The following is a 25,718-nucleotide window of genomic DNA, read 5'->3' as shown; positions in this document are numbered from 1 at the left end:
GCTGCTTTTATCTCTTTTCATCTCTGAGTTTATTAAAGTGCAAATGTCAACCATGGAGACAGCTATCACATGCAGTGCAGTACACCGAGAAACACTTTCCACACCATAAATGGAAGGAAAAAGGCTTCGTTGTGATTATCTGATGCACAAAGGACAGAACTGAACCAGGGCTCTGTGCCCTTCCATAACAAAAATACTACAGCCATGAATTGGGAAAGAAAACCCTCTCCAGGCCCTCAGTTGACAAAATAGAAAATATCGAGAAGGATGGAGTGTTTATTGAGCTCAGGTTTTTGGGTTTTTTTCTGAGATTCATCCTAATGATATGTTTGAAGGGATGCTTCTACTCAGAACTTTTTCAAGTTCAGTATCTTTTTCTTAAAATTATAATACATATATTATAAATCATAAATACTCCTTAGAGTATGAATTTAATAACTGCAGAGTATGAATTTAAGTCCAGTTTACCTCTCTCATAGAGCTGAGGTTTGTCTGCCCAAAGATGCTGGGCCAAGGACACCACAGAAATCCTGGGATTCAGTTTTGCTTTGTGCTCTAAAAGAAAAAAAAAAACAAAACAAATGCATTGAGGTACAACCACGTGAATATAACATGATACAGAACACATGAACATGCTTTCAGCAACAAGAATAAATATTACCATGGCTACAGGATCTACTTCACAGCTTTGTGAGATGAGGATAAATAAACTATTTCCAAACTTGAAAAAAAAAATAATTATCAGAGATGAGTCTTACAAATAAACTTTGATTTTTAAATTAAGGCAGCTTCAGCAGGAACTTCAAGGCTTTTGTTGAAAACAGACTTTTTCTAACACCAAAAGTGTACTCGTGCTTGCAGGTAGAGCTCTGATTCACAGTCTAGTTCTCCTAATTTTGACAATTAAAATGACAGTTAAAAGATCCGTGCATCGAATACCAGGTGTGCTCTCTGCAAAAGTCAGTGTTCCATCAGTAGGTGTCATGTGGGAACTCTGAAACCCAGTTCACCTCTCAGGCATGGGACTGAGGTACCTCTGGCTGAATCATTAACTCCATGGCCGGGAGGCAGACTGGGAATTCAGAATTACAAGAAGCTGTTGCAATTTTTTTTTTTTTTTTAATAAGCAAATGATGAAAAAGGGATATATAAGGGGAGGGCTAAGGAAGCCAAAGGAAAGCACTAAATGAAAAGCCCATACCAAAGTAAGACCTTAAGAAAGGTGACTCTAGTAAGGTCCATCATATACCTGGAACAAAACCAGACCCTAAAACTTTCCAGGAAAGGAACAGCAGGAGCTCGAGCGGGGGTTGGCTTGGCTCATCCAGATGTGCGATTCTTCTTCCCTCTCTCCTCTCAGCTAATAAAAGGGTGAAGCCAAATAATTGCACAACAAATGGTACTTCAAGTATTTAGAAACACGGCCCGCATGTCTCAGAGGGGGGATCCTGCACGAGCTGGGGAAATTGTGCACCTCGTGAAACAAAGCTGCCACTTCCAGCAGCCGCGGCGCGCAGCGAAGGCACGAGTTCATGTCCTGCACTCAGCTCCCTCCTCCTCCTCCTGCAGGGCTGCACGCTGACAGCAAGAGCAGTGAAATGAAAAGGAGTAGACAGAAGGGTTATTTTGTTCAAACCTCATCAATTCCAACACGAATGCCACTATAATCATGCACAGAAATGTATACGCAGCACACGCTAACCAGCTGGTTCACGTTTTTACAGCACTGCCCGTGGACTCCCCTGTGCTTGTACACACCTCGTGAAATGCTGAACTGGGCACACAGCTCAAGATGCATTTCTGACCCATTGAAGAAAAAAAAAATAAAATATCCTGCTGCCTTTACCTGCTCAGTTCCAGCTCCTGAAAATAAACCTGCCCCAAACCCCATCAGCAGCAGGGCTTTGGCCAGGGGGGTGGAAGGGCAGGATTCTCACAGGGCAGGATTCTCACAGCTCCTGATGCCACTTCTCCTCCCATCCCTGGCCAAGGCCATGCCGAGCCTGAGGGGGTGAGCTAAGCTACTCATGGGCTTTACCTAAAAGAGGGTGTAAAAATAGCATTCCCTTTGTCCAGGTCCTCTCAGAGGCTGGGATTAGTGAGGGGTGGCAGTGTCCAGGGCACAGACCTGCCCTGCTGGAAGAATAAAGCTGAGAGGTCAATGACAGGGATGCCACCTACATTTTATATATATGCATATATAATATTTACATATACATAGCTTCCAACAAGAACAGCACAAGGTATTTCTGAATTAACTCATCCAGGAGCTGGAGGTTTCTGTTGGAGCCTATCTGAACTCTTCATCCTTTGCATTTTGTCTCTCTCCCTCCTTGGGCTGAAGCAAAATTTGGGTGAGCTTGTGGTTTGCAAAGCACAGCTGTTCAGTGGCTTCTGAAGAATTGCACTTGGAGTAATTCAAGTTTCTGTAGTTCAAATATTGTCTACCCTGCTTTTCCCGACGCTTGTGCATGCACCAGCATAACTCAAAAAGAGCTGACCACAGTGTAGCAGTGTGGAAGTTAAACTCTTCCTCTGGAAAATGTAACTGGAGGTCAGCAGCTCCTCTGCAGCTGGGAAACACAACACAGCCTATTTGAAGGTAAAATAAATAATAAAAAGAAGTGAAAGTCCTCAGAGTGTTCCAAAGTGCAGCACGGATTTGGGCAAGGCTGTGATGGACCAGTCAGTCCAATGTGGCCACTGGGGAGGTGCTTCCACCAGTCCTGCTCCCTCCTCTGCCTCTGCTGACCCTGAGCAGGGAAGGGCTTCATCTCTTTGTGCCTCTGCATATGGAAAACTGAGTAACTCTGCCCTGCAGGACTGGTTCTGCAGACCCACACAGCAGTTAATGTTTGCACGGGTCAGAGAAGATGCCAAGTGCCACAAGGGGCTTATTCTACAGCCTAGAAATCCCACCTGCCTCCAGGAAGCAAATATTTCCTCCCAGGGGCATTTGCTGCTGCTTAATACTATTAGTTCTGCTGGGTAGGAAATCCCAGAGGACAAGAGTCAATTTGAAAAAAGACATCAGTACATCTACCTGCTCCTGAGCCCCAGACTGGAACACGCCAGCCCCTTATCAAGGGGGCTGCAGGTGCTGCCAGGGCTTGGCAAGATGCTCAGCTGGGAGTGAAGATGTGAAAAGCTTTTAACATTTGAAATACATTTCACGTCATTTCATTGCTGTTTCCTGGATGGAAATTAATGCCTGGCCCTACAGCTGCTCCTGCTCCTCTGCAAAGGGGTTCATCCCCATCACCCCAAATCTCAGCCTTGATACAAAAGCTGCTGAAGGGCAGGGTGCTCCTCAGCTTTGACTCTGGGGTGGGGTTTGGTTTTTTGTTTTTCTTTTTTTTTTTTTTTTTTAATTTTTCCACGCAGGAGTTTGGATTCTCCATCCAAACTCACACCACAGCACTGGGGACACAAATCACCTGGCAGCCACCAGGCACAGCACCAAAGCCATCCTCACCCCAGAGCAGGTATTTAATAATCATACTGTAATAAAAGGCTCGTTACAAAACCTAGGAGCACTACAAATATTTCCAGTATTTCTTACAGTCCAACCACTGCTGTGTTGGATTTAGTGTTCAAGAGCAAAACTGATTTTTTTTTTTTTTCTTTTTTTTTTTTTTGGAAGCTTTCTACTTTGTGCGGCTTCTGGAAAAACTGCAACTGTAAAGTCACGTTAGTGAGGATCCAAGCACAATCTGTAACAAAAGTAAGGCAATTTTGTGGTTCCTTTTAAAAAAAAAGGGACTTCAAACTGAAAAAGTCCATTTAACTGCCAGTAGATGGCAAAAATATCCCGTGTTTGTCTTGATTACCTTAAATGATTAGTAAAAAAGGCTTAATTTGTTGTTCTTTTCCTTGCTTCTCATATAAACTTGCAGAAAGTATAAATTAAAGTGCAACTGTACAAAAAAGAAAACCCTAGGAAAAAACCTCAAGGGGTCATATGAAGCTATCAAAAAGACAGATTACATTTTTTTTCAAGTCGAATGACTGCATACCTGGGACCAGCAAAAGTTCTTTGCTTTGTTTCTTAAAACAGAACACAAAAGAACAAAAAACCAAAACAACAGAACAAAACCAACCCCCTCCCCCCCAATATTTTTTTGGCAAAGCTTTCATAAAGTATTTGTTCCTTGATTAGACTACTACTTCATAATCAAGTAAATGGAATTAAATACCATATCAAAGCCAAGCAGATGCCAACGCTGCCCATTAGATTAATCCCGTGTAATAAAAAATAATAACTCTTTTAAACAAAGAATTCACACATGCATTAGGGTTTACCCTTGGGTAACAAGAATTTAACCTTAAAAATCCCCGCAGTTCATCTTGAAAAATAAAACCCCATCCTTCAGATAGCCAGTAGCAAAGGAACAGTAAAATTCCGGGTTGGGATATCCCTGCCTGGTCAGCGGAGCAGCGAAGGTCACAGTCCAGTGGGCAGCAGCAGGACAGGAGAGCCCTTGGGCAGGGGCAGTGAGCGTCCAGCAGCAGGGAAGGCAGATTTGGCAGTGATTTTGGGGAGGTGACAACAGGCAGAGCATCCTAGGGGAGAGGTGAGAGGTGAGTGCTCCGGAGCTGTGCGCTGCTGATGCCTCCTGCCCATCAGGGATGGTCCCAACCCTGGGGGAAGCGCTGGGTCCTCAGGGGGGTGATCCTGATCCTGTCCTCTGCTCACCTGAGCCCTGCTAGGCATTCAGCCCCTGGAGCCCATGGTGAGGCAGGGCAGGGGGAGCAGGCTGCAGGGAGGGGAGAAAAAGGCAATCTGCCTTCAGCTCCGAGCGTGGCGAGCAGCTCAGTGCTGTCCGGAGCCCTTGGGCAAAATAAAGCACCTTAGGGACACTCCTCTGCTGAGAGTGGACAGGGACAAAGACTGCACCTTAGGGACACTCCTCTGCAAAGACTGCACCTTAGGGACACTCTTCTGCAAAGACTGCACTTTAGGGACACTCCTCTGCAAAGACTGGCAGGTTTGCACCAGGACCTTTGCACATCCCACCTTCCCTGCCCATCTTCAGCAGAAGGAAAGAAGAGAGGGGAGGGAGGCCATATTGCACTAGTGCAGAAGCATCTAAGCAGCTGCTGCTTTGGGGAGGAAAGTGTGACAGAGGCTGGCAGCTGGGTGTGAACGCTGCAGAGCTGCTTCATCACCCTCCACTCCATCTCACAGGGCTCCTGGTCAGCCCCTCTGCCCTGGCTCAGCCCAGCTCTGCACAGCATCAGGGAGAACATCAAACTCCCTGCAGGAAGCGTGGCTATGCCTCCATTACCTCAGGACGAACCAGGGGGGAGGTGTTTTCCAAAAACTCAGTGATAACATTTGTTACTTTACAGCCTTAACATTTCCCATGGGGTTCACAAGGAAAGAAGAAAAAAAGAGTATTGGATACATTTCGCCAGGCACAAGGAGAGAAGTTAAGTGAATTTCCTTGGTGCCTTGCTAGAGGGGAGCATGTTTTGGGTCTGGACTTGGCTCTGTGGGGCAGTGAGGGGAGGAGGAGGAGGAAGAACAAGGAAGCAAAAGAAAGGAGGGGGCGGACGAGTCGGCGCAGATCCTCACGGTGCGCTGAGGGGCTGTCAGCGGGCCAGGGCCATGATGAGGCTGGCACACATCTCAAAGAAGTCCATGGTGTGGCTGCCCAGGCGGGGGGGCACTGAGGGGATGCTGCCCACAAAGGAGCCGCTCAGGGAGCCCATCAGGGACTGGCACTCGGTGGCCGCGGCTGCGTCGATGCTCAGGCGCGGCCGGTGCAAGCCCGCGGCCGAGCAGGAGCGCTGGGGCGTGGAGGAGCCGGACCTCTGCTCCATCACCTCGTCTAGAAAAGCCAAAAACAAAATAAGGGAGAAGAGAGAAAAAGTGGGGTTAGTTCTGCAGCTGCAGTGCGGGTGTGGTAATGAAATGCGAACAGCAGCAGAGTTTGAGAGGCGCGAAAGGGCCCCTGCTGAAATGACATATGTGTAAGCGCTTCAAAACACAGAGAATGGTTCTTAAACTTCCAGCCTCGCCCTTATGCATGCTCTCCATCTCCTACTCACCATCAATGCTTTTGAAGTCCAGCAGATAGCTGCGGTTGTCCACCTGGTAGAGCTGCAGGCTCATCTTCACGTAGTTGCCGGTGACGGGGTTCTTGCGGCGCACCCGCAGGTGGTAGGCGTTCACCACCTGCAAGGGAAACCTGCCCTCAGCAGGGACACTCCAGGCACCAACAGCAACACTTCTTCCCTTATTTTTTCTAAATATGAGTAAGACATCTTCTGGGAAAAACGGTTTCTCAAAAGGACAACCGCTATAAAATGAAGCAAGCAGCCTTGTTTCCTCCTGTCTTTAAATATTCTTCTTAAGGCTGTGATTCACCGGCTGCTGGCTGAGGAAGCTGCAGTGACCCATCTGCCAGGCACAAAACTGATGTTTGCTCCCCACCTCAGCAGCAGCCACGGCCACATGGACCAAAAAGTCCACTCGTGGGCCCACATACATGGACAGTGCTCGTGAAATCAGGGCAAGCTCTGAAATCAGAGCAGCCTCTCCCATCAGCACAGCCAAACCCAGTGCCTGTGGATCAGCCTCAGGCTGAGTATTTCCCCTCTCTGCTTCCCACCTCACAATCTGCTGCATCTCATTTACAATGAGATCTTTTCTCTGTGCTATATTTATGAAGCAACTGTGTGGATGGGAGAGTTAATTCTGATGAAGAGTCACATCTGAAGTTATTCTTAGGGTGGGAAAGGCTATTGTGAAACCTCCTCGTATGAAATAAGCTGCACTGCCTACACACAGAGATGTTGGGCTGAGTTGGTTTTTGAGGCTGTAGCAGAAATACAGCAGGTTTGCTCACTCTCTGTAAAACCATGCAGCTAAAAAATGTCTGGCTGGTGTTGGCAAATGCACCTGGCCATGGTCCATCTCCTGCCTGGTGCAGGGAAATGGGGTTTCTGGAAGCTACTTGGTTTTAAAAATGTAATATTATCAAAAATAATGAGGAAGCAGGAGGTTTCAAAGAAGTAGAACAGTGAAATTCACACTTGGGACCTGGAGGGAAGAGGAAAGCTCCTCTGGTGATGAAGATCTGGGATGAAATTCTCCTTTCCTGGCTCCCAATGATGCCAAAGGCCACGAGCCAGGAGAGCTCACTTCAGGGGCTGCAGCAGGATTTGGGGAGTCAGGCACAGCAGCAGAGCTCCAGGGCTAACTTAGGGATTTATTATTCCAACTTTGAAAAGGACTGTGACTAAATGTTGCACAGCCCCGGAGAAATACCTGCAGTGAGTACTGCCAGCTAAAACATCTGGATTTAAATCAAGAAGCTGAGCCCTAAACTGAAGAAGCAATAAGTGGCTGAAAACACATCTGGTCTGTGAGCACGCTCCATCTCCATCAGGGAAAGGCCACGATATCAAAGATACAAATTCTGCACCCAAGGCTCCCCTGCCCCTCATCTGTGCATCCTTTAGGACAATTTGCACAGTACCAGTTCTGTCCTGACAGGACCAGACAGAAATAATGAGAGTTCCTCTGCTCAGGAGCACTCGAGATGACCTCGCAAGGAATTAGCCACTAAAATTAGAAATGTGAACAGCTCCTCTGATCCCTGCAGCTAAACAAGGCAGAATCATCTTTCCAGATGAAGTCTTGGGGCACCTTATTTCACACCATAAAGAAACACCACAGATAAGCACAAATAAGCACAGCTGGCACCTTAATTCAGTGAGTTTGCCTTAACAAGGAATAGCAGGGATGATTGCAAGGTGGGGGTATTTATCTGGTGTTACTGTCATAATTTCTGGAAAAATCTCTTTGCCCGGGATTTTGCTCCTGGGAAGCTGAGAAGCCTCAGAGAAAAATGAAAATAATAATAATTATCTGATTTGCTTCTCCTGTGTTATGCTGCTTTGGAATGTGTTTGGACATTGTTTACCAACAGGTGCTTGTTTCATTGGTTTCACGTGAATTGTTTTGACTTAATGACCAATCACAGTCCAGCTGTGTTGGGACTCTGGAAAGAGTCACAAGTTTTCATTATTATCTTTTTAGCATTCTGTCTGTATCCTTTCTCTATTCTTTAGTATAGTTTAGTATAGTATTCTGTAATATAACATTATATATATTTAATATATACATTCTATAATATAACATTATATATATTTAACATATATAATATGTTACATTTATATAATATATTAAGTATATTTAACATATATATAATATGTTATATATGTTAAACATATCATATTATATATATTTAACATATATAGTATCATATATATATAATATATATTATATATTATATATTATAATATATAATAATAATATAGTATATAATAATATTAATATAATATTATATATTTAATATAATAAAATAATAAATTAACCTTTTAAGAACATAGAATCAGATGCATCATTCCTTCCCTCCTTCCCTTGTTGGGAGTCCTTAAAAATACAACAGTCTGGAAAGAGGTGAGGCATTTATCTGAAAAGAGGTGAGGCATTTATCTGGAAACAGGTGAGGCATTTATCTGGAAACTGGTGGGGGCATTTATCTGGAAACAGGTAAAAATTAAGGGTAAAATTAAATGCATTAAAAACCTGGAAACAGGTGAAGCTCCCTGAGTTTACGGAACAAAGGATGCTGTAAACCCATGCCAGCACTCCCTACCTTCCACTCGAAGTCCAGCTGCTTCATAGCGCGGTACACCTCAGCCATAATGTCGTAGGGCTTGCTCTGGCTGCGGATGCCCAGGTGCCACTTGGCCTTTTTGACAGTCAGGGGCTTTGGCTTGGTGGTGTTGAGGGCGTCCAGGGGGCAGCGGGCCTTGGGGCTGTCGGCGATGAGCGGCGGCATCCGCTCGGGGTGCGGCTTCACGCCCGGCGGGATGTGCAGCGCGCTGTCGTCCATGAAGGAGCCCGTGGGGGGGCTGGAGGCCAGGTAGAACTCGCTGGCCTGGTTCATGATGCGGCGGTTGTCGATGACCAGGTGGTAGGCCACGGCCAGCTGGTCCTGGGGGTCGCCGCTGTACAGGCTGTTCATCACCTCCGACTCGGTGCACTCGAACTTCTCGCACACCTCGCGCACCGCCTCGTCGTCGATGACCGTGGCGTCGTAGGAAGGGTCCTCTGGGAACAGGTAGCTGGGCAGCTCCTCCTTGAACCACTCGTGTTCCCTGGGGAGGGCAGAGGGGAGCCTTGGTGTGAGAGGGGAGGTGGGGAAAGCACCACCAGACAAGAATAAACCCTAGCTGATGAATGGGGAGCAAAACCCAGCTCGGTACAGGGACATCGATGGCACTCTGCACACTGAGTTTGAAGTGAGACTCAACACTTCCAATATTCCCTTTTTTTTTGATACAGAGCATCAAACCTACCCAATTCCCATACCCAATACCCAATTCTCACTAATTTACAATGAGGTGAATGATAATTGCCTAAAACACACACAGTGCCTTGTCTATAGGCTCTATGTACTGACAGCAATATCGCCTCATGTGCTGCCTCTCTAACATGTAATTAAGTCCTCTCATCCTAAGTAATTAAGGAATAAAATAGGGAAGTTTGCATGGGTTTGTTTGAAGGGTAAAATTAAGGCTGTCCATTGAAAATTCATTAAAAACCTGAGAATTCCTGTAAGTCCTAATAGGGTTTATGTTCAGGCTTAGCACATAGCTACATGTAATTTACATATTAAGTTAGTAACTCTTGGGTTTCTCCTCCTTTTCTTTTGGATATACATTAAGTACAATGATTATCCTCTTTATCTGGTACCCATAGGGATGTGGTCTTGAAATATAGAAATTAAAAATGACTTGGATATTATAAAGTTCTTGGGATTATTGCATGGTATAGCTGCTTTTGCTAGGTGCTGTTAAGAGATTTTTAAAGCTAGTTTATAATGAAATAAAATAGAATTTAAAATATTTGCATATAAAATTTATATAAAAAATCCTCATCCTGTTCATCATCACCCACTTCCAGCCAGCACAGAAGGGGTGCAGGGCTGAATCACCTGGAACAAAAGCCATCTGGATTAGCTGGCTACTCCTGAAAACCACCCTGCCAACACGAGACCCTCAGGACAGCCACCAGAGAGCCCCAGAGGCAGCCAGCCCACCCCAGCCCACCTGATGTCCTTGATGGTGGCTCTCTTGAGGGGGTCCACCTGCAGCATGTGCATGAGGAGCGTGGCCACGGAGCGGTTGAGGTATTCCGGGATGTAAAACACCCCCCCACGGATCTTCTTGAACAGGGTGGGGACGTGCTCGTCATCAAAAGGCAGAGTGCCACACAGGAGGGCGTAGAGGATGACACCACAGCTCCAGATGTCCACCTCTGGGCCAGCATAGAGCCTGCATGAGGACGAGGACAGGAGAAAGATGTCACCACCATCCTCTCTTCAGTCAGGGTGTCAGGGTGCAGGGTCTGTGTCACCCCCACCTTCTCCTCAGGCTCTGTGTCACCCCCACCTTCTCCTCAGGCTCTGTGTCACCCCATCCCCTCCTCAATCAGGGTGCAGATGGGGGGAACCCCCGCCAGCTCCAGCAGGGACAGAGCTCCAGCCCACACCAGGGCTGCTCATGTGGCTCCCCCCAAACCAAAGGTGGCTCAGCCAAAAGTGCTCAGGGAAACGGATGGCAGGGCTGGCACTGGCTGCCCACACTCCTGTGTACAACCCTGCCTCCACCAAACTCTCCAAAAAGCCAAACCTCCATTTCCAAGAGCCCTGCCAGGCTGTTTGCTCCTTTGCCCCAGCAATTTCTGTTCATTGAACGAGGCAGATCAAGCAGCAACAGATAATTCTATCTCTGAGTGTTTATTTTTGGTGTGCTGGTATCTAAATGCTCCTGCTTCCTACAAGCTGCCAAATGTGTTCTCTGCCATCACCAACTCAGGACACCCCAAATAATACAGCTTTGCTGCTCCTGTTCATCTCTTTTTAGCACATCTGATGCCTCCCCAGAGATTTTGGGAGGCAACACTTGCCCTTGGGCTGTGAGGCCCAACCAAAATACAGAAGTTGAAATGCAACTACAGAAGTGTCTTCATGAAACCTCAGCATCCTGCTCTTGCTCCTCCTGAAAAGCATCACTGCAGAGAGAAATCAGGCTGGTCATGCAGGTGACCATTCTGTGAACACCCAAAAACACTTGTTCTGCTTGTCCAAGGGTGAGAGTTTCCCTGCTGAGGCCAGGAACAGCAGCAAAGCCATTTTGGAAAGGCAGAGGCTCAGCTGGATGCCCCTCAGCCCTGCCTCCACAGATCAGAAACCTGATTCTTTCACTGATAAGAGCACTGCCTGAACAGTTTTTTGGACCTTTAAGCCCACATGAGATGCACTTTTATGGCTCTGAAACCTGAGCTGCCACACTTTACTGCTTTTATGCTCCAGCAGGGCAGGCAGCAGAGAGGAGGGCGGCTTGGCACATTGAGCAGGGCCATGAAACTCAGGCAGCCCTGAGCCTGCAGTGGGTGTGGTGAGGGAGGGATGCAGCTGCAGCCAGCCAAAAAGTGCAACATGTGGGCTTGGTTTGGGTTTTCCATCTTGCTTTTGTTGTCACTAAGCTGCATTGCCTGTACTCTTGGAACACTCAAGGACTAAATCCTCCTTGCTGATCTGCCATGTGCCTTGTCTCCTATACAAATTGAAAAACACATGTCTGGCCTTCACTGAGATGGAAATACTATTTTTTTGTATCCCAGCAGTTTCTTGCTTTGTCCCCTTCTTGACAATGAGGATTTACTTGGTTTCATTTCACACACAGAGCTGTAGTCACAACAGGGTTTTTGGATGCTAGTCTAATTCCTAGGATGCTCTGCCAACACTTGCTCTGGTGTAAAGAGGGATAAAATAATCAAAATCACAGCAAACACATTCTGAACAAAATGTTCTATTTAAAAGCTACAGATATAGGCAAAAATACACTGGATTAGGAAAAGCAAAGCTCATGGCAAAGGGAAATCAAAATAAAAAAGGAGCAGATAGTGAGATGAGCAGTTTGAAGGACCATTCAGAGGAGTGAAAATTTGAAAATCTATATTTGCAATCTTTGCTAAGGTATTACAGAGAGAATTAGAGCAAAATGTACATTCCATGTAATTTCTACTCCTGACAGCAAAATACAGGAGGCAACAATTCTGTATCAACAACTGGAAGTCCAGTTCAGCCTTGTGGGGTGTGCCCAGCACTCCATGTGCTGTACAGATGTTTCATGCTGACAGATGCAACCACAGAGGAGGTTTGTCAATTCAATGAATCAGCTCAAAACAAAGCTCTGAAGGTTGAACCTACTGCCACAGCCAAAACCCCAAGCTCAAGGAACCAGAAGACAAGTATTTTCTTTACCAGTGTTGGGAAGGGATTAAAGATCTTCCTGCTCCTTTCGTTAGTGAATGGTTTTCCTCGTTAACACCGTGTTTTATATTACAGGTGGGCAGGAGAGGAGGGGGTGGCCTGGAAAAGCCTTTCCACCTGGAACCTCAGTGTTTGCATCCAAAGAGTCATTTTCACCCTCTTTAATTAGCAATATAAACAGTCAACATCTGGTATTAATAATTCCTCCAAAGTAGCAAAACACGGTTTGCTATTACAGCTACTGAGAAGTAAAATAAGCAAGAAAACCTTCAGATCTTTGCCAACAGATTCACCCAAACACAAAATCCAGGCTGGAAGGATTCAGCTACTTTTACTAGACATGCAAAGCTGTTTCCAATACCAAGAACAAATTTAAATTCCAGGTGCTCACATAGCTCTGATGAGAAATGGAATGTCTTACCTTCCAGAGATGACTTCAGGGGCTGCATAATTTGGGGAACCACAGCTGGTGCGTAGAAATTCACCATCTGACATCATGTTGGACAGCCCTAAAAAAACAAAATGCTTATCATACACGGATGTTTGATCTAAAGGTCCAGACATGCTGTGTAACATATGTCACAAAAGAAGAGGCAGGGAAGTAGAGTGGGATATTTGGAAGGGAACTGCTGATATAATTTAGATAGACTTCTCTGAACTGATTTGAAAATTATTACTTTTGTTATTATTGTTGTTGTTTGTTATTTTGTTGGGTTGGTTTTTTTTTTTTTTACATCCAACCAAAAAATTTTCACTCCAGGCTAATTTTGCTCCTCTAAGTTGCAAATCCCAGAGCACACAGGACAAGAGACATAATTCATCCCAGAGCACTCACTTCATATGGCAACTGGGGCTGTGAAATGAGTAAATCTTCAGCAGGATTTACATTGCTAGAAAGGACTCACCAGGACAGAGTTGGTAGCCCGGGTATTTTAATGGATTTCAACCCCTAATGCCACTTAGAGACTCCTGTTACTGCTGGTTGTAAAATGAGCTGAGGCCAAGAGCACATGGCCAAACAGAGGGAGAACATGCACAAAAATAAACACACACAGCAGCTCACCCTGAACCAGCTGCACCCAGCCTGCCTCAAACACAAATTGGGTAAATTTGACGTCGGGTGATTACACTAAAACACAGCAGAGATCTACAAATTACTTCTCTGCTCCATTCTCAGTGCCACTGCAGGAGCAGCCTGCAGCAGGTAATCCCTGTGCTGCTGCTGCAGGAAGGGCAGTGTTTGTGAGTGTGTGATTTCCAGGTGGTTGGAAGGGCAGTGTTTGTGAGTGTGTGATTTCCAGGTGGTTGGAATGGCAGTGAGTGTGTGATTTCCAGGTGGTTGGAAGGGCAGTGTTTGTGAGTGTGGGATTTCCAGGTGGTTGGAAGGGCAGAGTTTGTGAGTGTGTGATTTCCAGGTGGTTGGAAGGGCAGAGTTTGTGAGTGTGTGATTTCCAGGTGGTTGGAAGGGCAGTGAGTGTGTGATTTCCAGGTGGTTGGAAGGGCAGTGTTTGTGAGTGTGTGATTTCCAGGTGGTTGGAAGGGCAGTGTTTGTGAGTGTGTGATTTCCAGGTGGTTGGAAGGGCAGTGTTTGTGAGTGTGTGATTTCCAGGTGGTTGGAATGGCAGTGAGTGTGTGATTTCCAGGTGGTTGGAATGGCAGAGTTTGTGAGTGTGTGATTTCCAGGTGGTTGGAGGGCAGTGAGTGTGTGATTTCCAGGTGGTTGGAATGGCAGAGTTTGTGAGTGTGTGATTTCCAGGTGGTTGGAATGGCAGTGTTTGTGAGTGTGTGATTTCCAGGTGGTTGGAATGGCAGAGTTTGTGAGTGTGTGATTTCCAGGTGGTTGGAGGGCAGTGAGTGTGTGATTTCCAGGTGGTTGGAATGGCAGAGTTTGTGAGTGTGTGATTTCCAGGTGGTTGGAATGGCAGTGTTTGTGAGTGTGTGATTTCCAGGTGGTTGGAATGGCAGAGTTTGTGAGTGTGGGATTTCCAGGTGGTTGGAAGGGCAGTGTTTGTGAGTGTGGGATTTCCAGGCTCTGCTGCTCCCTGGCCACGCTCTGGCAGCTCTGGAATGCTGCTGGGCACATTCACATACCAAAATCAGCTATCTTTGCATTCATGTGTGCATCCAGCAGCACGTTCTCTGGCTTCAGGTCCCTGTGCACCACCATATGCCTGTGGCAGTAATCCACTGCAGACAGGATTTGCTGGAAAAGGCGTCGAGCTTCTGCCTCCTCGACCTGCAGGAACAGCAGAGGGAACAGTGCTGGGGTTTGGTGTGCACTCAGCCAGGGGAAGGCTGCACTTAGCAAGGAGCCAAAAAAGATTCCAGAGTGCAGAGGGAAAATCCCAGCCTGCCTGAGAGCAGAAGCAGCAAATAAAGCAGATTTCTCACCCTTGTATTTTACAATGTGCCAGCGTTTGAAAATGATACAGCCCCGAGATGAAAGGTGAGACTTCAGTTCAGGTGAGATGTCAACAAGAATTTAAAGGTGGCACCTATCAGACTGTGGCCTGCTGGCCCAATGGGACTGGTACAGATCCAGGCTGGACAAAACACCACAGAGGATGCTGCTGGGAGCAACTCCTCATGGACTTCCTCTGGTGAAGCTGGATATCATTGTGATTTTAATTATCTATATAGCTAATAAAGCTGTATGAGCTATATCAGAGAAACTGTATTTTCAATTATTATTTTAACTGATGAATTCCAACAGATTCCCTTCATGAAAAATGGAGTTTATGAATGCAGAAGTTCAGAAAAGATCCAAATCAGTCACTGAAAAGATCTAGATGGGCAAAATGTGTGAGAAATCAGAACTGTACATAGAAAAGAAAACTGAGTCAGCTCCATTGACCACTACACTAATCTAACCCAATCTGCAGTGAATTTATTGATTTTGTAGCACAGAAAGGAACATGTGATGGGCTGATCCTTCACCTGAATTCTTTTTCTGGATGTCCACTTTGGCCCATTTTTACCTCCTTGTCCTCCAATTGCTCCATGGGGCAGACACCAGCGATTTTCCTTGTAACCAATATCTCACATTTCACAGGTGATTTACACCAAGTGGGACTGCTGGCATTTGAAAATGTTGCTCAGATAAGCCACATCCTTGAAAACCTTCAAAGAACCTGACATGGAACCAAGAAGGGGCTCTGGGAGAGGTGAATGACTGGAGTGGAGACCACACCAAGTGGTTTTCCCCTCCCAAGCTATAAATTTGCTGCTGATCATGGGGTTTTGACAGGCAACCCATAGCTAAAAATCACAAAAATAAGCCATTTTTCCAAATATTTGCCCTAAGCAACACGTTACCTTGCATATTTTGGTTTGAGGGTCAAAAATACACCACCAGAGACCGCTGCGAAAAATCACACCCAAGTTTTGTGTGAGCCAGTACGAGACACCCCAGATGGGGTTGCTGTGAAGCAACTTCTATTTTGGGCCTTAACCTTAACTGTGCTCCCTTGAGCAGTGATTTTGCTCCTCTCCCCACCCAAGTGCTGGGGCTGGCTGGGGACTGGCACTTACACGTCCGTGCTTACAGATGTAATCAAACAATTCTCCCCCGGACACGTATTCCATGACCATGAAGAAGTCTGTTGGTGTGCTGATCACCTGGTACCTTCAAAAACACAAGCAGATTTAAAAAAAAAAAAAAAATACATGATTAGGAATAGGGAAAGGCTTTTAAACAGATTATTAATTCCACATCAACACTTCAAATAAGGATTTGTTCAGATCTTGCATTTGTAACCGCTTTCCACTCCTGAAAAGTTGTCTCTTGTTTCCAGTATAACCTTTCACTTGTCTGTGCAAGGACCTCTTTTCCAGACCTATGAACTTCCTTCAGCCCTTTAAATAATCCTCTGAAATATCTGCCAGGCAATCTTACCACATTTAGGACTGCCCTGACTTTCAAATTTCCATTTTGGGTAAGAGCTGCAACAACAGCTTTAGAAATGAAGTCCTGGTTAGCTGGGGGCAAGGAGAGGATCCATGTGGTTCCCCTTATATCAAAATAAAAAAAGAGAGAGAGAGCTCTAGGCACTAGAGAGAACTTCCTCTGGACAGGTACAGAAACCAAAAGGAGACCCCCTGAAGTTATTTTTCAAATATTAAATCTCCATAGAGATGGGGGGAAAATGCTTCTAGAATGGGGGAAAAAATCCAGAGTATCACCTTCAACTTGCAGATTTTTTCTCCATTTTCCTTCAAAATGATCCCTGAGTGCTGCAAAGACATTTCAGTGTCCCAGCTGGAACAAATTGCCAGTGATGAGCTGAGGTCAATGCAGCCCCAGGAATTCACTGCAGCACCAGCTGGGACTTCCCTCTCTTTTATTTCAGATTCATTGTTTTGTTGTTGTTTGCTTTTTTGGTTTTTTTTTCAGATGAATTTCATTACTTTTTACAGGACTGTAATTTGAAACAAAGAGATTTCAGCAATTTTTAAGAGGCTGGCAAGGGAATGTGGGATACTCCCATAAAAATCAATACCATCAACCTCATTTTTCTGAAGAGCTTTGGGCCCAGACATCTAAGCTACTGTTAATTGCCCCAATATTTCTTTTATATGCATTTAAAAACTTATTGAAAGAGGTTTGTGTGCCCCAGTCTCCTCACATCTTTATCACTGTATTTCATGAATGCAACATGTATCACAGGACACAGATATTGTCAAACTGGATTTAATTTTTACTGCTTTGACAAATGTGTGAACAGGATTTGACTTGCAGGATGCTGGGCACACAGCTGAGGAGTCTTGCTGGTGCTTTTTTCATGAAATAATACCAATCTGTTCTCCAATAAATCCATGGAACTGTGAAGTTACTCTAAAGTCAACAGTTGCTGCATGGTTAGTTATTTAACTGTAGAGAGAATTTGTTTTCCCTTGCCTCTAAGTCCCAGGTATTTGCTATATCTCATGCCAGTTTTAAGGCTGACCTAAATGTCAACTTACCCTTGCAGTTACCATTCAACAGCTTTCTTTTATAGGAATGCCAAAGATATTATCGAGTGCCTCATTAATGTGGGCTGGCTGCACAAGCTGGGGATTGAGCAGGAATCCCAGAGGCTGCAGTGCAGGTGCTGATTTACGACCCCAACTCAGGTTCATCAAAGTGGAGACTTTCAAAACTTATGTCTGAATAATAAATTTTGAAAGAAAAAAAAATGTTCTTTTAAGCTCTGGCTAATCAGCACATTAAAACATAAATCCTATTGAGTGGGGGCCAAGGTTTCACTCTCAGAGCCTGACCATGCTGAAATTCATGGAATCTTGGAATGGTTTGGGTTGGAAGGGACATTAAAGACCATCCAATTCCATGGGCAGGGACACTTTCCACTATTCCAGGTTGTTTAAAGTCCCATCCAACCTTGCCTTGAACACCTCCAAGGATGGGGAAGTACAGCTTTTCTGGAAAACCTGTGCCAGCAGGTCACCTAACACACAAAAACCTGACCAAACCCAATTTTTAGTGCCCTAATCCATCTCCTGCAGCCCAGCCAGGTGTGTGAGAGAGGTCTTTGTGCAGAGAGGAGCAGCTGCCCACGTGGCAGGGAGGGTACTCACAGTTTGATAATGTGGGGGTGCCGGAAGAGTTTCAGGTTTTGGATTTCCCGTTTGATCTTCCCCACCACATCCAGGCTGCGGATTTTCTGCCTGTTCAGTATTTTCACTGCCACTTTGTGCCCTGTCAGCTGGTGCTCACCAACTATGAGAGGGAGAGAGAGCATTGCAAAGTCACTAAACAGTGCAATGAGAGCACTGCAAAGTCACTAAACAGTGCAGCAGGGTTCACACAAGAAGTTTAGGGCACTATAAGCAAAAAGCCACTTCTAAAGGGAAAAAAAAGCAGAAGATGAGGGTGTGAAATATTTTAGTTTTTGTCTCTTCACTGTTTTCCCAATGGAGTCACAGAAGGCAGAAGAGAGAGGACTTATCTGCCAAAAGCACTCCACTAAATAAAAGAGTGAGTTGCTGGAGGAGGTCATGCCCCAAGCTAATTTGCAAGGATTTATAGCATGTAAAAGCTAGATTAATCAGAAACAGATATATTTAAATGGCAGAGGAGAATCTCCACCACAACACACTGGTAGACAAAATCCCTCATAAACCCAGCCTTAAAACTAGACCATCACACTTCTTTTTTTTTTTTAAATGGTATGGGGATTTTCCTTGCCCAAAATAGGACTGCAGGATTTGCATTACTAAAATGAATTTCTATTTATACTTCCCCCAGCGTGCTTCTTGCTTTGATGACAAGCTGCAGGAACACTGCTGGACTGCAGGAGCAAACTCTGCTTTTAGGAAAGATGCAAACTCCAATAGAGTTTTTTTTAAAAAAATGCACTTGGTGCATTCAGACGGTGATGTTTATCTCCCGTGTTCAGGGAAAAAATCATACCCATAAACTGGGAGGAGCAGCCCCACTGTCACTGGGGGAATTGTAATTAATGATGTGAAACTAATTCAGCATGGGATCCATTTGTTATCAATAAACAAACCACAAAAAAAAAAAAAATAAAAAGCTCCCAAGGAAGCAAGATTTATATTGAAATTGAGAGGAGAAAGAGCTTAAAAACGTGGTGTTTATACCCAAAAGGGGTTCTCAGAATGAGCTGCCCCTTCTCAGTATTTTCCAACATGATATTCAGCAGAGTGACACACGGATGGTTTCCTAAAGCCTGCACAGCAAAACCTGCTTACAGTAAATATTTGTGCTCTCTAATTACCAGCATCACCCTTGCAGTGCAAGGAGTTAATTATTGCCAGCAAACCTTGTTATTACATTATTAGAGGCTGTAATTTTGGCAGCCCTAATGAGCTGATCAGCAGCACCCGGGGTGAGCAGGAGGTGTGAGAAGGGCAGGGCAGCAGCACTCGGGGCACACCAGGTCACTATTATTAGCCACCAGATAAGACCTGCCAGAGATTCTTTCCTCAAGAAGAGCATCCTAAAAATAAAACACTTGACTGCCCTTGAAAATTAAAGCACCACTTTGCATGTCCATTTTATTCCTCGTAATACTTAAAACTACTAGATGATGGAATGAAAATAAACTCAGCTTTGCAGCAGAGATGCAATTTAGGGATTAGCTGAGGGCTGGAGGAGGCAGATAATTCCTCAGAGGGCTGTAAATAGTCCAGGGAGGCATTTTCCCTGGTGAATCCTCAGGGAGAGGAGAGGAGGGCAGTGCTGCAGGGAGGTAAAACAAAGTTTTTTCACTGAACTAGGAGGAAAACCCTGATTTCTACCACCCTTTGTTTCAGGACAACGCTCAGCATATGCTTTGAATTTTTTTTATTATACACTAGGGGGAAAAAAAAAAATGGCCATGCCCAGAATGAATAATTATTGTTTTTAATACTATTGCCAAACAGCTCATCCCCTTTCCCACCCGTGACAAACAATGTGTAACTCTGCAAAGGTTTGCTAGCACAAACACATTAATAATTAAAAATAAACAGCCTGTTTTGTAATCCATCTTTTGCTTACAGTAAGCATTAGATACAGAGATATTATTGTTTCTGTCCCCAGTGACTTGTTAAGCCTCCTTGAACTCGGTGAGAGAGAGGGAGACAAAGAGGGAACACAATTTCCTATGTGGTGGGAGACTTTTAAGCCTTTGAGGGCTCTCTGGACTGCAGGAATTTAGACATGGGCAGTATGAACAACCCTCCCTCTGCTCACAGAGTCACTGTCTCTGAAACCCAGGATCATCCCAAAAGTGAGGGGCAGGTCCCAGGTCTCCCACAGGCATGGAAAAGGACCCTCAGCCTGTCACAGACATCTTTTCATGAAAAATCTTTTCTTTAAGATTTTTCCTCCTGAGAAGCTGAGAAGCCTCAGGAACAAAATGTAAACAATGGTTATCTGCTGCTGTGGAATGCAACAGGTGCATCTGTGATTGGTCTCATGTAGATGTTTGGAATTAGTGGGCAATCACAGTCAGCTGGCTCACACTCTCTGTCCAAGCCACAAACCTTTGTGATCATTCTTTTCTATTCTATTCTTAGCTAGTCTTCTGGTGAAACCTTTTCTTCTGTTCTTTTAGTATAGTTTTAATGTAATATATATCACAAAATAATAAATCAAGCCTTACAATCAACATTCTTGTCTCTTCCCTCTTCCAAGAACCCTTGTGAACACGGTCACACTCACCCCAAGGTCAGGCCACCTCCTTCCCTCTCACTGCCTCCCCAGATTCAAAAAGTTAAAAGGAGACTCTTGACATTTACTTATTTTTATAAAAAGAAAAAAAAAAAAGAGGAGGAATAGTGATTATAGCACCATGAGCACAGATAATAAATAATACCGCCTTGACAGCATGGATTTCTGCATCACTTTCTTTATCCTACCAGCTCAGGCAGCACAAGCAGTTAACAATTTTGCAAATGCTTCAGGGCAATGTAGAAGCTCTGTGGAGGGGTGAGGAAACTCCTTTCCCTATCAGCTCTGCTTGCCCTTATCTCAGCCCCAAGTTAAAAATGAAATCCATCCCAAGCGTATATTTAGCAATGCTGCATTAATTCTGCTTGTGTGCTGTCCCAGCCTCTCCCTGTCCTTCCTCTGCTCAGCCTCCTTTAGTTTATCTTCCCTCTGACACCAAGTTTGCCTTTCAGCAGCAATTCCTCAGCCTGGGAAAAATGGGATCTGATCCCAACTGGAGCCCATGGAGTGACACAAACACAACCCAAGTCCTGGAGGGACCACAAATCTGGCACTTTTGTGGCAAACAAGGCAGGCAAAGGAGCCACCAAAGATGCCATGGGGGGCATCACACAGGGAAAATATCTGGGTTAGTACTGTGAACCTCACTGTGGTCACAGCAGATCTTTTGGGGACCCAAAAAGCTTTTGGGGACACAGGAGAGCTTTTGGGGAGCCACAGGGTGGGATGTGCCCATAGCAAACACAATTTGTCTCATTGTTTCTTGCCAACGCCCTGGGAAGGAGACAACACCTCCTTCCCCCAAGGCTTTGCTAAACTCCCAAATCCAAGACCTTCTCCACAGTTCTATTTCTGCAAATTATGCGGATTTTCTGCAAATTAGAATTTTTTTTTTTCTGCAAATAATTCCATCATCTGCAAATTATCCTTGGCCTGGAGGAGAGGGAAAATAACTGTATTTGGTAAAAATGCTATGTGGTAACTTCAAGTCTTGACATGACACCTCCTGTCCATCCACCACACCAGCTCCTGCCACCTTCCTCTCTTCTAACAGATGCTGGGTCCTCATTCCCATTTCCAGATGGAATTTCAGTATTAGCACCAAAATCCTGCCCTCAGCTGCCAGCCTCTTTGCTCCCCTCCATGCCTTGAGTGGACTTTTGTAAATGAGATCAAGAAACTGAATGGGCTTAATACAAAACAGCTTCCTGCAGCGTTCAGCCAGTTTTTAGGAGGATGACCCAGGCAGTCAGGGATATTTTTTTTGTCGTGTCTCTGGCTCCTGATGGCTCCAAATGACTCCTCAGCTCCAGCCATGAGTTGAAGCACTGTTTTGTACCCCATGTCACTAAATCCTCCCTTTCATTGCCATTTCTTATGTCCCTAATGACAATAATCCTGAACAACTGTAAATTATGATTTCTTAACTTTGACGAGTAAGGCAACAAAAAGCACCAAAACCAAAACCTTGTGCAAGGCAGAAATTGAAGAAAATACATCAGCAACAAGAAATGTCACTGATTGCACCTGACTTCTCCCTGAAAAAGCAATTATTATACCCAACACACAATGCTTGAATCAATCAACAAAAAACTACTTTTCTCAGTTGAATATAAGTTTTTCTAAAACTCATTTGACTAAAATGCTGTAATTCTATATAAATGGGATACTCCATTTCTTCATTTCAGTTCCCAGTCTCAAGAACAGACTTCACCTGTCAGTTGCAGGCAAAATATTAAGGGAAAAAAACATATAAAGGGTACTACTCACCTATAAAGGATTTTGAGCTAGGAAATCTCTTTTAAGTTATTTGAAATATTTCTTTGGAAAATGTCTGTTTTTACCACACTCGGGTCAGACGTGGGGTAGGGGGTATCTGTGCTGGTTAAAGATAAAAAAGGCTATTGTTGGCAGGATTAAATTGGTCTGCAAGGAAAAAACCTGCCTTTGGAGCAGTTTTGAGGTCTGCTAGTACACAGGAGTGATTTAAATGGTCCTCACTGTTAGAAGTATTTATTCTGATAATTCTTTAGACAGTAAATTTGTGGTTTGGGATTAAACACAGCAATATATTTTTAGGGGCGTGATTAATGGCCACAGGTGGACTTAGCTGCAGTGGTCGTGGTGGTTTCTTTCATCTGCTGTCAATTTGGGTTTATTTTAAAACTCCAGGAACTGAGGGCAGGCACAGCACCCCTTTGCCCAGCCACATCCCACTGGGGTGGGGGGACACTGAGTGGGACAGCTGCTCCCCCAGCTCGAGCTAAACCAAATTTCAACTGGGAAACTCAGCTTAGACACTGAATTTTGTTGGTTTTCTGGTTTTTTAGTATCTTGTTTAAAAACTGAAATTTGCACGTAATGGCAGCAGAATCCACGGGGAAAAAAGGAAATACAAATATTTGCAAACCTCAGAGCCAGGTAAAGCAAAGCCCTCAGGATGTGAGCTGGCTGCTCTGGCATGGCTGGACAAGGAATCCCTGTGTGGAGCCCCCATCCTGCAATCCTAGAATGGTCTGGAATGGAAGAAACCTTAAAGTTCATCTCATCCCTCCCCCTGCCATGGGCAGGAACATCTCTGACTATCCCAGGTTGCTCCAAGCCCTGTCCAACCTGGCTTTGAACACTTACAGGGATGGGGCAGGCACAGCTTCTCTGGACAACCTGTGCCAGGGCCTCCCCACCCACACAATTTCTCATTTTGAGACAATTTCAAATTTTGAGACACTCTAATGACTCATAATGCCTCTTATTTGCAGGTAGCTGATAATTAATTAGTTTAAAAATGGAATTTGCAAACTAGAAGCCTTTTTGAGAGAAGCGCTTGATTAAGTTATTGCAATGGAATCTTCGCACAACTTGGTCCACAAGGATTAAGGATGACAAAATCTATTTATATGAATAAAACACTGATTTCATTGATGATGATAATGCTGAGACTGAAATAATTAATTCATGATTATTTACAGCACAATACAGATAGTTATAACTAGTAGCTATTACTAGTAGTTTCTGTTGGGAACAATTTCTCCCCAATATTTCACCTAACCCTGCCCTCTGTCAGCACCACGCCATTCCCTCTGCCCCAACCCCTGCCAGAAGTCCCTCTCCAGCTCTGTTACAGCCTTTAGGCACCGGAAGGTGCTCTCCGGTCTCTTTGGACCCTTCCCTTCCCCAGGTGCAGGCACAGCCGGTCCTTCCCTGCCCGCCCGGCCCCTCCATCCCGCGGGGCGCGCTCGGTCCTCGGGGCGATGCTCGGACCGAACCGCTTCGGCTGCGGCTCCAGGAGCACCCCGGAGCACCTGCGGGTCCTGGGGAAGGACGGCAGCGCATTCCCGGCACCGAGGGGCAGGATGCCGGTGCGCCTGCAGCCTCCCCATCACCTCCCTCCGAGCGCGGCAGCCAAGTTCGGGTGGGTGCTGCTCGCAGCATGGGCTCCGGGGGCTGTGACAGCCCGGAGCACCGAGCGCTGCATCTCCCAGAGCCCGGAGCACTGAGGGGCGAGCGCTGCATCTCCCACAGCCCGGAGCACCGAGCGCTGCATCTCCCACCGCCCGGAGCACCGAGGGGCGAGCGCTGCATCTCCCACCGCCCGCCCGCCACCGCCGCATCCCCGCCCGTGCGCCCCGGGCACGGCTCCGCCAGCCTCTCCCCCCGGGATGCCGCCCAGGGAGAGGAGCCGAGGGAAGGCAGCGGAGCCCGGGGAAGGCAGCGGAGCCCGGGGAAGGCAGCGATGCCGGCGCGGAGGCCGCGGGAGCGGGAGGAGGGAGGCGGCGGCGAGGGGCGCTCCCGGCCCGGCCCGGCCCCGCCCGCGGCCGCGGTACTCAGCTCTTGACTTTGCCGAAGGTGCCGACCCCCAGCGTGTCCCCCAGCACGTAGTGGCCGATCTTCACCCGCCCATCGTGCTTCTGCTTCTCGGCCATGTTCGCCCCCCGCCGCCGGACCACAATGCACAGGGCCGGGCCGGCACAGGGGCGGGGAGCGGCGAGAGCGGAGCGCGGCGGGCCCGGCCCGGGGGCGGGGAGCGCCCGGCGCCGCCAGGTGCGGCCGCGGGGTGGGCACGGACAGCGCCCGCAGCGGGGACACCTGCGCGACACACCCACCGGGGCGGCACCGCCCTCCCTCCGCGGGTGGCACCGCTCGGGGCGCCTTCTCTGTGGCCACGCACCTGCCGCGGGTGATATGGCATCCTTTAGAGAGGCACCTGCCAGGGGTGGCACCCTTCCCGGGTGACACTGTGCAGAGGGTACCTGGACAATGCACCTGCCAGGGGTGACATCCTTTCAGAGAAGCACCTGCCTGGGGGTGACACCCTCCCCAGGTGACACTTTGGGGGGTTACATTCTCTATTGCCACCCATCCGCCAGGGGTGATGCCCTCCCGAGGTGACACCGTTCAGTGAGTGCATTCTCTATTGCCATGCACCTGCCGGGGGTGACACTCCTCCGGTGACACTGTACTCGGGGTACATTCTCTATGACACTCACCTGCCCGGGGGTGACACCCTTCCCGAGTGACACTGTTCAGAGGGTACATTCTCTATTGCCGTGCACCTGCTGGGGATGACGCCCTGCCCCGGTGACACTGTACTCAGGGTACATTCTCTATTACCGTCCACCTGCCGGAGGTGACATCCTTTAAGAGAGGCATCTGCTGAGAGGTGACACCCGCCCCGGGTGACACTGTTCAGAGGGCGTATTGTCTATTGCCATGCACCTGCCAGAGGTGACACCATCCCCAAATGACACTGTTCAGAGGGTACATTCTCTATTGCCATCCACCTGCCGGGGATGACATCCTTTTAGAGAAGCACCTGCCAGGCTGTGACACTCCTCCGGTGACACTGTACTCGGGGTACATTCTCTATGACACATAACTGCCTGGGGTGACACCCTCCCCGAGTGACACTGTACTCAGGGTGCATTCTCTATTGCCATCCACCTGCCGGAGGTGACATGACATCATTTTAGAGAGGCCACCTGCCAGTGTGTGACACTCCTCTAGTGACACTGTACTCGAGGTGCATTCTCTATGACGCTCACCTGCCTGGGGGTGACACCCAGTGACACTGTTCTGAGGGTACATTCTCTGTTGCCACGCTTCTGCCTGGGGGTGACATGACATCCTTTTAGAGAGGGACCTGCCTGGGGGTGACACCCTCCCCGGGTGGCAATGTTTGGGGG

At 46.6% G+C, this 25,718-nt stretch overlaps 1 protein-coding gene across 1 annotated transcript; it reads right to left on the bottom strand.

Annotated features, from left to right (window-relative positions):
* Positions 1 to 3,315: 3,315 nt before the first annotated feature.
* Positions 3,316 to 24,458, bottom strand: PRKAA2 (protein kinase AMP-activated catalytic subunit alpha 2). The gene is made up of 9 exons (XM_058808249.1): positions 24,365 to 24,458; positions 17,934 to 18,075; positions 15,891 to 15,984; positions 14,451 to 14,595; positions 12,781 to 12,868; positions 10,132 to 10,356; positions 8,673 to 9,177; positions 6,055 to 6,181; positions 3,316 to 5,834 (listed from the first exon to the last, which is right to left on the bottom strand). Exons 1-9 carry the CDS (start codon positions 24,456 to 24,458, stop codon positions 5,596 to 5,598), a joined length of 1,659 nt encoding a protein of 552 aa, XP_058664232.1. The 3' UTR covers positions 3,316 to 5,595.
* Positions 24,459 to 25,718: the final 1,260 nt, after the last annotated feature.

This window comes from Ammospiza caudacuta, chromosome 7 (genome assembly GCF_027887145.1).
Source record: "Ammospiza caudacuta isolate bAmmCau1 chromosome 7, bAmmCau1.pri, whole genome shotgun sequence".
Taxonomy (NCBI): domain Eukaryota; kingdom Metazoa; phylum Chordata; class Aves; order Passeriformes; family Passerellidae; genus Ammospiza; species Ammospiza caudacuta.
This window is presented reverse-complemented; position numbering and strand designations above follow the sequence as displayed.